Raw genomic sequence first — 16,047 nt, 5'->3', positions numbered from 1 at the left:
CATTTGAAATCGAACAAATATTTACATATCTACAGTAGTTATCATGTCTTGTTAGAAAGTAGTAAATAAAACACCGTCGGCAGTAATCTGTGATAGATCAGTGAGTCTCCATTTCCATTGTGTCTCTTAAATCTTTTCTCTAAATCATTCTTTTCACTGATTTATCACATATTATTGACCCTTGTCAACTAAAGTATTGAAAATAAACTTGGGGGTAAATATTAGCTAATGCACAGTAAGTACTGATCAGATCAAACGTGATAGCAAATAGACAGTATAGTCAAAAGGAGGCGAACTATACAACGATCAAAGGTAGATCTACATACTGCACTGACTAGCAAACAGTTATCGCCGCTTAAAAGTTATCGCAAATACACCTGTATCATACATGTGTAATTACGGTCAGTTACAATTTCAGTATTTTCCCCACGATATTTGACAACAATAACAGACAACAAAAGTGGAACATGGAAGGTAACTTAGGAGACTGATGAAGTTATCAACCCTACAAAGGTAAAGGGGGTAAAGGGTGTCATTAACTGATTCAATCCCCATTACCTGATTCAATCCCCATTAACTGATTCAATCCCTGTCAACATACTGAAGATGAAACATTTAAATAGTCACACAATCAATTATTCCAGGTTACTGTATGAAATCAATGCACATTATTTCACGAATGGCATAAGAAATTCGGCGAATGGCGACAACTGTTAAAGTTCGTTGTGAGAAAACATCTACATACTGCCATAATTCCAATCCACCGTAATAAAACTGAACATGATAGGCCGCAGTGAAAGGATGGGAAGCACTGGCGATTAGCTAATTAAGTATCATAATTAACTCCGTTTCGTCAATTTAACGAAGGGACAGATAATTTTGTAAATACCGCCATAATGTGGCGATAACTGTTCGCTTGCCAGTAGTCACTGGACATGAGTATTGGTCACTTCAAGTGATTTCCATAAACTTCTCACACCTACAACCACACAATTTCAGCTTAAGTTTTTGTTGCTTTTTTTCTCGTGAAGACATAAAATCAACGAGTAAAATGTTTTCAGATCAATCTAAACATCACTGTCTGAGGTAGGTAGGCGAAGGACATGTCAATAGCTAAATAATCGGCAGAAAATTCAACTGAAACTATGCATTTCATCTTGAAATGATTTGATCATGATTTTCATCCTGCAAAGTTTAACAACGATCTACCCAAAACACAGTCCATAAAAACAATACATGCAACACGAAAAAAAGTCCCGTGTCAATTGTCCATAAATTAGATTTATTCGTTGTTACTCCTCTTTATTGAAGTATTTCTTCTGACATTTAAATTTCTTTGAAATTAGATATTGGTGTTATTTATATGTTCACTTACATTCATGTAGAAGCTCTATTATTTACAGACCGCGGTCATATTTTTGGAATATTGCTGAATACAACGTAAAACTAAACTCATTCACCCAAATACAAACATATAAACCACAGTAATTCAACATTTATTTAAAAATTAAAGTATAAAAATAACAAGGTTAATGGTCATGTAAATCCACAAATATTTAATGTAGTTTTGTAGACATTCTGACTATCTTGGAACATTTTATAAAGAGCTCTGCAGTTTTCTCTTCATGAGCACATGTGTAAAAAACCACTCATTCCCTCTCCTATATCCGAATACTTCTGAACAGAACATGAAGAACAGTCTCCAGTTGAACAGTTGCTGTTCTGCATCCTCGCCATATGATTGGCGGAGGATGCGCATGATGTTCTCTTTATTCTTGTCCGTGCGTTGGAGCCATGCTTCAAGGGTCTTAGAGTAATGTGTTCCATTGACTACCCACTGATTGACCACTGTGACGTCATTCTGCAGGTAGAAATTGAGTGGATGAGTAAGAACGTGGACAGGAATATAATCAAATGGCATATAATCCAAAGAAATTTAAACCAATTTAATTCAACGCTGTCCCACGTGACCAACAGAAAGGCATACGTTTTCATTAACTTGCGCAAATGACCCCTACCTCCGTTAGAGCATGCGCAATTTCCTTTTGAAAACATCCGATGTCATCGTGCCTTCTCAGTGATCAACTCATGATTTCGACTACTAACTTTTACCCTCACAATTAAAGGTTTTCGGGTATAACAGATACATATTTTCTCTGATGCTGAGGTTGAATATTTTAGTACACGGGAAGTACATCGTCTGCGCGTGCTTAGTGTCACGAACTATATATTCCATGATAACGAGGAAGGCTTTATCATACCTTGAAATGTGCTTACTAGGTATGTTGAATTAAAATCAAACTTGAGCTTACAGGTAAGTCTCGTTTAAGTTTTTAATTTACTGGACAGGTGAAATGAGTAATGCATTCAAAAGGCATTACATGCGTGTGTTGAAGCCGACCATACGAACCAAAATATTGTATAAACTGTCGATCAGTGATGATACAGTTCTGGATAATCCAGTGTATTACAAACCAACACTATCAAGATAAATACGACGGATCCATTCGCAACGATAGCATCATTGAGAGACTGATCCTATAAAAATTGTCATTCAAAGACACCAGAGCATAGAAACGGCATGCCCGTTTGTGATAAGACAGAAAGAGATGCCTCGGTCAGCTCTGAAACAACAAGGTGTGATGGCTAATGCGTCCTGAGTACTGACCATTGCTAAATGGGGCTACACATTATGGATAATCAATAATGACAGGGAGACATCAGACAGTGGACAATACGATAGCAATAGAATTTTGTTACCATGAGCAGTCTCGTAGGACAGAAATCCATCAGAAGCATTTGATTTTTCACATAAGAATTACAACGCAAATGCTCAAACAGTTAAGAAACATATATGCTTCTAACAGTGAAGCCTCCGTTTCACTAAGGATTCTCACCTGGAAGTAGAGAAAAAGGTCACGGGACGGCATGGTTCCACCCGAGAAAAAGTTTTTAGCCATCCACTCAGTGTCAGAACCGCTGCTAGTGTCGAAGGCGTAGGGATGGTCCCTGTGGCAGAAGACTTGGACAAACAGGTAACCTGAGGGTTTCAGCCAAGACGACACGCGTTGGAACAGAACTCCGTAGTTTTTCATATGCTATAAGAATTGAGGAAGTGAGTGAGCGTGTGTTGATTCACGTCAGTAATATTCCTTTAAATAATCAAAACTTGGTCAGTCCTTTTTCGTCAGTTTGTTTCTTCTTTGTTCAGCACCCCAAGCGCAGTTTCTACGTCAAGAAACACACTTTCAGGGACCAAATATCAATCGTATGTTGAAGTTTAGAAAAGCACACGACAAACAGTGCATATGTTATTTTCTTACCTCAAACATCTCTATGGAAACAATCCTGTCGTATTTCTTGGGGGTCATGTATTCATTAGCGTCTGCTGTGATGACCTCCAGTCTGTCGCGGTATCCTCTCTGTTCCGCACGTGCAGTGATCAGCGCCCTTTGCGTGTTTGAGTTGGAAACACACGTGACCTTGCAATGAGGGAACTTCTCGACCACGAACAGGCCGAAAGACCCCCAGCCACATCCAAGATCCTGGTTTAGGATTTCAAGCAGTGAGTGAGTGACATGAGTTTAATGCTGATTTGAACGCTACCTATATCGCTGCATGTCAGCATAGCGTGAGAATTAGATGTGATGCATGGCCTGAAATCTGAGTGAGTAAGCTGGTCGCGCTAGGCAGCAGCAATCAGTAGCTCCTCCTATTTTGTTGTATTCTTGCGGATATATACCTGCTACAGTGATCAAACTTGTCAGAGATGTCACTAACATCACCAGGATCATTTGTGTGAAATTTCAGACTTCAAATCTGTCAATATGTGGAGTTATTTGATGTTTTTCACATTACTGTGTATGAAAATTTTCACATCTTGGCCTGGGCTATCAATCTTTCCCCAAGCCCACAGCACCCAGATCACAATGACTGTTAATCAACATCAGCCATATGGTGTCTACAGCAGGGCAGAGCTTTTGTCCCTCAATCAACCAGCCAGCCCAGGTTGGTTACCCTGTACCCCTGGTCGGAGTGGAGTCTTACATCATCATATTGACGCCACACTCCTGACAATGTTACGCAATGCTGGGATCTCAGTCAGCAAGAGAACCAAGAGAGGCAACAGAGCAGGAAGGAAAATTAAAAGGAAAATTGCTGTGTATCACAATGTTTTCCCAAACGTTTCAAAAACTGTGTCATGTCGTGGTGTTAACCGCAACAATCTAGTCCAAGTACACCCCCAAGCTCCCCCAAAATATCTTAAAATGTGTCTTTGGAACGCCCAGTCATCTCGTAATAAATGTGTAGATATCTTTGATATGATCATTGAGGATGATATTGATGTGCTAATTCTTACCGAGACCTGGCTGAGGAATGCTGGTGATGAGACTAAAATAACTGAAATGACCCCAATGTCTCATTCCTTTGTGCATCATCCAAGACTCGACTCTAAAGGTGGTGGTCTTGCGATTCTCTACAGGAAAACACTCACAATTTGTCTTACAGATTTAAACAGTAATCTTAAATCTTTTGAAAAATTAGAGGTAATGTTGACATCTGGTCAGACTACCGTGAGACTGGTCTGTATTTATCGTCCTCCACCCTCCGTCAAAAACAAACTGTCAAACAGTGACTTTCATCAAGAGTTGTCCGCTCTTTTTGCATCACACTCCAGAAACTGTACAATTTACCTAGGGGATTTTAACATACATTTCAATTCTCAGGAAAAACCAGAGGTAAAGAAATTTGTCAGACTCATGAACTCTCACTCTTTGACTCAGCATGTCATCATGCCGACTCATAAGTCTGGAAATATTCTGGACTGGGTTATCACCCACAGTGATCTCAAACTTGTTTGTGACGTTCAGGTCAAGGACCAGCAGATTTCAGACCACTTCAGTGTCTTTTTCAACTTAAGGCTGACAAAGCCGGAGAACGAACGATTGGTTTTGCCCTGTCGAAACATCAGTAAAATCTCATCTGAGACTTTCAGGCTTGATTTATTGAACTCAAAACTACTGAGTGATCCTCCTTCCGACGTTGATGAACTTGTTCAACTCTTCTGTGATACTCTTACATCACTTCTGGATAAGCACGCTCCTGCAGTTGAGAAGACTGTGATCCTTCGTCCTCATGCCCCATGGTATGATGAGACTGTACGTCACTCGAAGTGTATTCGGCGCAGAGCAGAGAGACAATGGCGTAGTACTCGGCTAGAGATACATCGGCAAATATATCGGCAGTGTTGCAATGATACCAGACACCTGATTATTTCAGCTAAAAGGAACTATTGTCTCCAGAGCATAGCCGACAGCATGGGTAAGCCAGCATCCCTATATCGGATCATGGGCAAACTGCTTGGAAAGGGACGAGACCAAGATACTCAGACTCCAGCAGAGGAACAGAAGGAACTGGCAAACTCATTCAACTCCTTCTTTATCTCAAAAATAGAGAAAATTCGTCATGGTCTTACTTGTAATGGCGATTTCAGTGAACCAGTGCTTGTAGGTAGCCCCCTGTCGCATTTCAGAACATTTAGTCCCCAGGATATTGTACAACTCATTCGTTCGTCAAAACCCACTTCTTGTGACTCTGATCCAATTCCAACCAAACTTCTGATAAAGCACCTGGACCTGCTGATCTCCCCCATCACTATGATTGTTAATATACTGGCCTACTGGCAGTACTACAGTACAGAGACAGCATTGCTCCAGGTAACAGACAAACTTCAACGTGCTACTGATGAGGGTAAGATTTCAGCTCTCGTCATGTTGGACTTATCCGCGGCTTTCGATACCGTTGACCACCCTAAACTCCTGACTAGATTGAAGCATCATTATGGACTGTGTGACCTTGTCCTTCAGTGGGTTTCCTCTTACTTGACAGACCGGCATCAATCGGTCCTTGTGGGCAGAGAGCGCTCTCCTGCTGTGGCTGTCTCCTGTGGGGTGCCCCAAGGATCGGTTCTTGGTCCGGTTCTGTTTGTACTGTACACAGGGCATGTTGGAAACATTGTCAGTGATCACGGCATGTCTCATCATGTTTATGCTGATGACACACAGCTTCTGGAATCCTTTCACCCATCAGAGTTGAATGAGTCTCTTCAACGCATCGCTGACTGTACACTAGACATAAAGTCGTGGATGACTACAAATAAGCTCAAGCTGAACGACACGAAAACCGAAGCTCTCCTTGTAGGCACAAGACAACAACTAAGCAAGGTGGAAGCTGTCATCCTCAAAGTTGCAGATGCGGATATCTGCCCATCAGATGTTGTGAGGAATCTTGGCGTTCACATTGATTCTTCTTTGACGTTCAATGCCCATGTCAACCAAGTGAGCAAAGTATGCTTCTTCCATCTCCGGTCGATCAGCAACATTCGCCAGTACTTGACTTCTGCAGCAACTCAAGCCCTGGTTCGAGCTCTGGTAACATCCAGGCTCGACTATTGTAACAGTGTTCTTTCTGGCATTAACTCCAATCTGGCTGTTAAACTGCAGAGGATACAAAACACCTCTGCCCGCATTATCAGTAGAACTTCCAAATGTGCCCACATCACTCCTATCCTGAAAGAACTCCACTGGCTACCAGTCAAAGCAAGAATTGACTTCAAAATACTCTGCCTGACATATAAATGTCTTCGTGGCTTGGCCCCTTCCTACCTGTCTAACCTGCTTCACCCATATGTACCAGCCCGCACCCTCCGTTCCAACTCTCAGAATATTCTTGTGATACCCACCTACAGACTGAAATCTTTCGGACACCGCAGCTTCTCCTACACAGCACCAGTCCTCTGGAATGCTCTTCCATGTGATATCAAAGACTCTAAAAGTTTTGACAGTTTCAAAGCAAAACTGAAAACCCACCTTTTCTCAGTATACTTCACATAATTTAACCCATCTTCATCTTTGTACATATTTCTATTTATTTCTGTAGCGCTTTGAGCATACCTAAGGGCGTGGAAAAGGCGCATTATAAATGTGCATTATTATTATTATTATTAAACATTTACATTATAGGTGAAAGTAGCCAGCAGTGTATCCTATCAACAAGTATCTTAATCAAATGGAAACTGGGATTGAACTTTTATTGGATTCTGTAACGCCTAAAGATGGCAAATCCGAGGAGGAATTAATGTTTTATATGACTAAATACTACTTGGCAATCAAAACCTAACAAAACCACTACTGAGTAAAGGAGTGTATGTGTGTGTGTGTGTATGCGTGCGTGCGCGCGCACACTTCATTTTCACCCGAGTTTCGATGGTCATATAACAAATTTCAGGACAAAACAGGGTAGGGCATACCTGAAGTGCATTTCTTAAATCATACTGTTATCTCCAGACTCCTCCAAATTCAAGTAACGGAAATACCCTTTTATATGGAACTCAGGTGGAGGTAATGGACTTCGACTGAGGATCTAGGTAGACAATTGCAGTTATTCTATCACAAGCACACGGACCCAGTAACAGAAGAAGTTTGTGTAACACTTGTTAACATCCGAAGAACAACTCATGTTTTACCATAATTGTCTGTCCATCTTCAATCTTCGCCCGTTCACAGTACAAAGCCAGGGACGCTTCCTCAGCTTAAAATAAATTATAGTTTATACATTAAAACATAATGGGAAATTCTTTTTCAAAGTAATGTTTGATACATATATCCTCTCTGAACGTGTTAAGTGTCCCATATTGCAATGACTTCGCCAACTCGATGTACAAATGAATGCACTTACTCCATATCGGTTGGCCAAGGGGAAGTAACTCTAAAACGGTAATTCGTTCATTTTTCAGTCGTGGAACGCATCACACTATCGTTCTATTGTTCAGCAGTCAGCCCCTGCAGATCAGATCCATTCCCCTTACCTTGTTCCAGCGATGAGACTCCCTCCGGCCAATAGCATCCGCTGTACTTCAGTCGTGGGCCCAAAGACTAGACATAGAAACAAAGACGTACAGGAACTCTGGGGCGATCGCAACATGGACCCATGCTTATCCTAAGATGCGACAAACATGATGATATGACCAGGCTTTTAGTTTGCGACAAGTCATTTTATCCCAGTTGCGTCGATGCTCATGTAACCTAATTGTTTGTTGCTTAAGATGCATTCATCATGACTCCACCAATATGGTGGAATAGACAAATATAACAGAAGATGTAGGAGCTTACCGCAAGGAAGAATTCTGTGGGAACCTCATAGTGTTGTTCATTGGCTTTGTCTGTTTCTATGGCAACCGCTGATTTCCGGAGACGCTCAATAAAGCGTTTCTTGAAAAACATTTGCCGTTCAACATCGCCCCCACACTCCAATTTCTGAATCCAGGCGTCGAGGCTTCCGCGAACACCTGTCAGTGAGCAGTGTTAATTTACAATGTGATTATCGAAAACAAACCAATAGTACTGTAGAAAATCGAAAAAAACCACACTTTTTTCTCTAGAATTTATGTAGATGATATGCGAGAGAGTGCAATATTTGTTAAAGTAAGTACAGTTCCAGTGGTGGAGAGATAGCAAACGTGAAAAAAAAAACTTTAGTGAGGCGAGATACGTGCAGAAATGAGCAAAGCGACTTATTTAGTTGTTATTGTATTACAATGGATACTTTTTAAACGCCCATTGTGAAATTAGACTTAGCTTCATTGTAAACGGTGAAGCAGACGTTGGTTGGTGTCGGAAATAGAGATATTAGTTAAGATATGATAATCCCATATTGGAATTCAAGTAGGGACGTGCAAGGCATGTCCCAACATATATAGCAATATCCAGTCCTGTCGATTTTCCGATCTTCTTCGATCTCATACCGAGACATTTAATACGATGTACGCTTTCTATGGGTATCAGTTATCATACTCTTATATATATCATAACATAAACATGAAAGAAAAACATGTATGGTGTTAGTCACTAAATGAGACATATTCAATACACTTGAAAAAACGCACAAAATATCCCTAAGAAGACAACTTGTGCCAGTAGGCAGCCCATGCATTTCACCCCTGGTGAGTCGACTGTCTCTCGTCACACCTGGCTGAGCGAACTATTTGTAATTGCCATCTATTGTGTGATGTATTGCTTTCAGAAGCTATTCGTATTTTTTCAAATTTTGTGCCTGATTTTACGAGTAAACATCTGGGCCTGGATATCCTCTTATGCCCAGTTAGGCCGAAGTGAGTTATTTCCACATATCCTATTTGCAGTTGTGTAAATCGGAGGGATACAGAATAACAGTCTAACAACAGTTTTTTCCCTATTTCAGACATTACTTTAGTAATAAAGACGGTAATACATGAAGGTGGCGATTTACCACGTGGTATAACTTTTATTGCATTCTGTTACAAAATTCTCACACTAATCACAAAACGTGATCTTCCTAAAGCAAACGACACATTTGCATGCCTGTGTCAAACGTTGTTGTTGTTTAGATTGTTGATTCTGTAACGAAGATTAAAGAATGCAACATGTGAAACAAAATGAACATGTGAAATGTTTATTGAATTTCTAATACTACTATTTTACACAATACTAAGAATATGGGGAGAAACAAATCAACAATTTATCACTTTCAGGAGAAAAAAATGTTTACCATTTTTAAAATCCTCATTCACTGGTTCAACATCATGACCACATTTTCATATTGTTTATCCGCACCAAGAGAAATAAAATCTTATAAGGGGACGTAACTCGTATTGCTCAAGTAACTAAAACAATCAACTGAATGGGATCCGCTAGTTGAATTACAATGCATAATCAACATTCCAGCATTTTGTAGATAGCTGAACGGTGCAGACGTCTTTGCAATGCGCTCGTGTTTGACTTTTTTTCATTTCCGTCAGAATCAAAATAGTAATTTATCGTGTAAAACTTTTACATCCACAGTTATAAGCGGTACCTCACGGACGGCTGCTCTATCTCTGAACAAACCCACTGTACACAGCCAATAGTTTGTGTTTACCCGTTCCCGTTCTTGGATTACGCCTAGACTGTTCCACAATCCCTGATTTTCACTACTGCTCACATCCTTCTATTTTCACTTCTGCGCAATGTTACAGTCCATTTGAAGAAGAAGGTTTGAATTTCCCATCTCACTGTGGTCTCTGGTGTGACCCGTTTGGGTTAGTATTCTTACCGTTTCGCAGAACACCATCGGTGGCCATTCTGTAAGTTTGGAAGTATGTGTCACTACGACAGATGGGTCAAAGTCTAGCGCTGAATGGACCAAAGGTCAAATAGAGTTACCTCCCATGGAAGATAACCCACAGTGCGACACCCGCTAAAGTGTATCCATCAATATTTCCGCCATACTAGTTGACTTTGTTTCTCTCTCTCTCTCTCTCTCTCTCTCTCTCTCTCTCTCTCTCTCCTGACATAAGTTATCGAAATGTTTCGTTTTTTACCTGATGTTTGTACAAAATAGCTAGAGTTCTTATAGTGTAAAATTGTTTATGTTTACGCAAACAGTCTAACGCGTTGCTACATGTGTTGTTGTGTATTCTAAAGGTGTGACGCAATACACTCAAATTTAGCATGTCGAGTTTGGTCTGTTTTTATCATATTACCGTTCGACACTCCAGTCGGTATATTTCCTATCAACCCGACCTCAACTGTAACATACAAAGGTTATCGTAGGCCTCAGTTAAACGAGTGCCCTCGTTTTGTTTACCGACAACCCAGTCACGTGTTTGTAATATACAAATGATTGACGGTTGGGCCCTGTTCTGCCCTCCCTGTACTCTAGCAAGTATTTAACTTTAATGTCGCGCCAATACGCAAACAATGGTGGAATTCTATTACAATACTTTGCAGGGGAAAATCACGGGTCCGCTTTCACAATCAGTGTGACGTCACCTGTTATGTCAACTTATGGTGACACTGTCAGTCGTTGAAACTGATATATTTTGATGCACTTCGAGGTAATATTCCATTGATGTTTAGACCTTATGGTTATTCATGTTATGATTCACATATGTTGAAATAACACCTGTCAGTTGTGCTGATGTTTCTCATTACAACTGGACCTCTGACCATTCACGTCATACTTGGACACGGACGAATGTTGACGACGGATGGCAGTACTCGGAGCGTGTACATTCGTAACTAGGTCATCGTTATTTCATGTAACCAGCTGATGGCGAAATGGAGTCAAATCAGACACAAATCCTGGCCTACCAAGGTCCACTTGCACTGACCGATTTTAGCACTACGCTGATCGCAATTCCCATACTCTAGTTTAGGTTTAAGGCGGCCTTTGTGCTAAGACAGTTTTTAGTGCAAGTAGGTCCCGTTCTATACGATCTCAACATTACTAATCCCACTAGTTCAACCAGCTCAAAACTAAAGTGGTTTTGTGATGCTAAGAGAATTACAAACCTCTAGTTGAAACTAAATGTGATGATCCGTTTCAGGATATTACTCGGAATGTGTCGTTGACAGAAACAACAACAAATTTAGATATCAATGTATCAATTAATCGTGCAAAATAGGGTAAACACTTAAATGTTTGATCGCGCGTGAAGATCCTTCAGTAACCTATACTTGTAAGAGGCGAGAAACGGATCATGCTCTCTGACATATTTCACCGTATCCCAGTTGCGTAGATTGATGTTCATGCTGTTGACCAATGGATTGTCTTGGCCTAGATTTCCGAAGCTGTCTTAGCGCTAAGATAGTCGTAAGTTAATGTCAATGTATGGCACTTAAGACTATCTTAGCGCTAAGAGATCATCGAAAATATAGACCCTGGTCTAGACTCTATTGTATAACAACCCCTGCCAAATACTTTAGCAGGGATAGTGTTGCGTTCGGCCTAAAACTAAACTCACTCATTCACTCACCTATGATTGCTAAAGGAAAGATATGAAACAAATAAGAAATGGCCACGTAGTTTGACACGGGTGTCGCAGTTTGGGTTTTAAATTAAGCTGAAGACGTTTGCAGTGCTTCAGTGTACGGTGTTTAGGCAGTAACGTTTCCATGAAGCATGTAATCGAATTTTCAAGTATATGTTTTCTTTTGCCCTGCTTTTCAAAGCTTTATTTATTTTTTAGCTGCTCTGGCCTGTCTGTTGTGTTCAATTGTGGTTGTTTTATGTTAGTGAGCCGATACAAGAGTTAGAAAACATTTTGTTATCATATAAGGTCAGTAAGTACGGGGTCAAGGCTACCACTATCCAATCCACAGGTTCTTGGAAACGCAGTCACTGAGCTGATTGCAAGTAGCAAAGTGAATTTTGTTTTCATATTATCAGTGAGTGCGTGAGTTTAGCTTTACGCGGCTTTTTAGCAATATTCGATTACTATTCAGACGGAAGACACCAGAAATGGACTTCACACATTGTACCTGTTTGGGAATCGAACCCGGTTCTTCGGCTTGAGGAGCTAACACATTAACCATTTGGCTACCCCACCGCCCCTTATCACATCAGATACATATAGGTATTGTGACTTGATCCAATGTATCATGTGTTGTTTAGTACAGATAGATGGTTGCGGTATATATTCTGACACAGTTTATGATATTGTACAACCGTGAAGATCCGGGTTAGAATACCTGATCTTCAGTAACCCATGCTTGTCCTGAGGGATCGTGTTGCCAGGCTCGCTGACTTGGTTGACACATATCATAGTACCTCAGTTGCGTAGATCGATGCCCATGCTTTCGATCACTGGATTGTCTGGACCATGCCGCCGTGTAGCTGTCATGTTGTTGAGTGGCGTAATTTTAACTAAACTCACTCACTATGATAACGTACATTTATATTGAACAGTGACCTGTTCCTCAAAGCGATCGCAGCCCTACGATGATCATAATTCCTATATTTCAACACAGACTTACTACTTTCGTAGAGCGATGATATCTTTGAAAAACGAGGGCATCGGGAGGTCCACTAATTTATGTTCATTATAACCGTAGTCTTGTGTATGACCTTATCTAAATATACAGCAAATAGGTGAAAACACTTCGTTATATCTGTCAGTTCGTTATAAGTGTGGTCGTTATACAAGTAGTTGCCTGTACACATAAGTCAAGTCTGCACTCACGCTCGCATCTCTCGGGAGATGTTGCACTGTCAGGTGGTAACTCGTGGTTCACTGTGTTTCAACATTTTCACACAAGAAAACGAACCAAGAACTAGCGGGATCGTCAGGGGAGGTAACTCTTACGTCCATAGATTGTGCTCCAGCCTTTTGCACTGAATATCGCCTCATTCATTACTTATCATAATCGGAAAAACGAAAAGGGTCTCGGTTGTACTTGAATCTAATATTAGTACTAGCAACAAAGACTATGAGGAATACCTACCACAATCTGTCGGTACCATAGCGACTGCCATGATAGTGTGTTTTTGAATCACTAGTGATGATATCATGTATTCACGAAAAACGTGGCCTTACCGTATCCCTCTACTTGTACCCGTCACAGATACATTCAAAGACAAGTCAATTGTCTAAACATCACATTAAAGTTCACATGCAACGCAAAACATAACTTTGCAGATTCTAACACCTTTTGGTATGGGCTTACGGTAGTAAATTATCAAAAATGCAAATTCAGCTTATAAAATTGAATTTATAATGCTGAAAAATAACGAGATAAAAAACACTAGCGAAATCGGAGTTCAAACGATTTTCTAATTTCACCACATCGTTTAGGGGAAAAGTGGTTTCAAGAACTGCGCGACGCCCATCGTGCATGCGCAGTGATTGGTTTAGTCCCACGCCCACATCGTCAAAAAAACAAAGCTGACTAATTAGGATGAAAAAATGCACCCCTACACTTATTATGAAACCGCCTGACCAGGGCTGTAGTGATCTTGATTGACTGTTTATATAGTGGACTAGGAAGATAAGTATATCCGATATGAATTCCATTATTTATTTAGGTGAAAAGAATTGGCGAATTAAAGTTCGTTTACAAATGACCTAACATGTCAAAATATAAGCAACCGTTTCATAAGCAAGTTTCTTTCCGAGAGATACGTTTAACCTTGGTCGCCGTGTGCAAAGACTATAAATTTGCATGATTTGTATCTCGCTGTTGATCTGGTGAAAGTTTGGTTTAACTTCTTTTCTGCTCATAATGTAAACGTTCTTCTTTGCTCTAAACCAAATAATTTTAGAGGGTTTTTATTGTTCCCCTTAAACCCAAATGATATGTTAATTCAATTTGTCCTTCGCCCAATATCCCGAGCCATTGTGACCAATCGGGCAACACTACCTTTACAAAACTACACTCAAGCAGTAGATGTTTCTCAACAAACTCTCGTATCTGGTTACAAAATGTTCATAATGGTGATTATCTAAGTCCAAACTCGTGTAAATAAGCATTAGCTGTTAAAATGTTTTAGTATTCGTGTATTGGAAATATCTCAAATTTACACTCTGTGTACATCTATTGGGCTTTAAATGTGTATCTCAATCATTCTGGGCAAATCGTCTTATTAATATCTCTTCCCACGGGGGCATTAAATATCTTTTAATAAATAAAATCATTTTATACCTCTGTAAACCTCTTTCTCTTCTTTCAAATAGAAGAGTCGAAAGTTTCATATCATAGGGGTGACGCTCGTTTATCACTGCATAATCTGTGGTCAACAGATCATGAAGTATTGTTTTAAGAATGTAGGTGAACAGAGATGTAGGTGAACAGAGATGTAGGTGAACAGAGATGTAGGTGAACAGAGATGTAGGTGAACAGAGATGTAGGTGAATAGAGATGTAGGTGAACAGAGATGTAGGTGAATAGAGATGTAGGTGAACAGAGATGTAGGTGAATAGAGATGTAGGTGAAGAGAGATGTAGGTGAATAGAGATGTAGGTGAACAGAGATGTAGGTGAACAGAGATGTAGGTGAATAGAGATGTAGGTGAACAGAGATGTAGGTGAATAGAGATGTAGGTGAACAGAGATGTAGGTGAATAGAGATGTAGGTGAAGAGAGATGTAGGTGAATAGAGATGTAGGTGAACAGAGATGTAGGTGAATAGAGATGTAGGTGAATAGAGATGTAGGTGAACAGAGATGTAGGTGAATAGAGATGTAGGTGAATAGAGATGTAGGTGAATAGAGATGTAGGTGAACAGAGATGTAGGTGAATAGAGATGTAGGTGAATAGAGATGTAGGTGAACAGAGATGTAGGTGAATAGAGATGTAGGTGAACAGGGAACAAACCCAGTGATTAGGTTCGCGCGGCTTGTAAAAACACAGCAAGTGACGCGTGCAAGGGTTATCTCTGCGGTCGAAGTTTGAGAACAAGATATGTTTCTCGTGATTACAAGCATCTTGAGTCAGTAGTAATACAAATTCATTCAAAGATTTCAAGAAAGTGTAGCATTAGAGATACTACTTTCATAACGCCCAGTATGAAATCTGACATGTTTTAATACATGTCATCTGAAACATAGAAAAGTATGTGGATTGTGACAAGCTGTCTCTGTCACAGACAAAAGTCAATGTCTCTTTAATGACACTTATGTGTTTGGCTGCCTGTCTGCTAATGGCAATATCCAATACAAAACTTCAATCACTGACCACATGCAATTTGAACTTACCACCTATCAGGGAATAGACCATAAACACAATACATTGATTTATGTCTCATACACCCGAGTTTTTGTCTCTTTCACATTATGTAATTACATAGACAGGCATGTTTATTACTTGTACACGTGACGTGTTATTATGTCTGTGGGTTGCAAACAAACTGCATCCATTTTTCTTGGATGACTGCGTTGGAGGGAAGTCGGTACAAACTCACATCGTCAGTTTCAAGTTCTGGTATGTACTCAGGCAAACGACAGTTTCCAGGTACGCCGTCGTTCACCATGTCAGCATTTGCTTATTGGGTCGAATGCAAATGCATGTATTTACAAAACTTAGCATCTCTACATCCATTCTTTATGGATAACAACTTCTTTTATTGTATATGATGCGACGTTTCGGTATGGAGTCTTATACCGTTGTCACTCTTGCTTGACAACGGTATATGAATCCATACCGAAACACCATCATATACAATAAAAGAAGTTGTTATCAATAAAAAATCTTCT

General features: G+C 40.1%; 1 protein-coding gene across 1 annotated transcript; it reads right to left on the bottom strand.

The window, feature by feature from the left end:
* Nucleotides 1-1,480: 1,480 nt before the first annotated feature.
* LOC137274540 (uncharacterized) lies at nt 1,481-10,319 on the bottom strand. Its single transcript, XM_067807782.1, has 7 exons — nt 10,129-10,319; nt 8,172-8,347; nt 7,868-7,934; nt 7,526-7,590; nt 3,324-3,545; nt 2,898-3,098; nt 1,481-1,861 (listed from the first exon to the last, which is right to left on the bottom strand). Exons 1-7 carry the CDS (start codon nt 10,154-10,156, stop codon nt 1,598-1,600), a joined length of 1,023 nt encoding a protein of 340 aa, XP_067663883.1. The 5' UTR covers nt 10,157-10,319; the 3' UTR covers nt 1,481-1,597.
* Nucleotides 10,320-16,047: the final 5,728 nt, after the last annotated feature.

This window comes from Haliotis asinina, chromosome 2 (assembly GCF_037392515.1).
Source record: "Haliotis asinina isolate JCU_RB_2024 chromosome 2, JCU_Hal_asi_v2, whole genome shotgun sequence".
NCBI classification, from domain to species: Eukaryota; Metazoa; Mollusca; class Gastropoda; order Lepetellida; family Haliotidae; genus Haliotis; species Haliotis asinina.
Note: the sequence above shows the minus strand (reverse complement) of the source record. Positions and strands in the feature narration are given on the sequence as shown.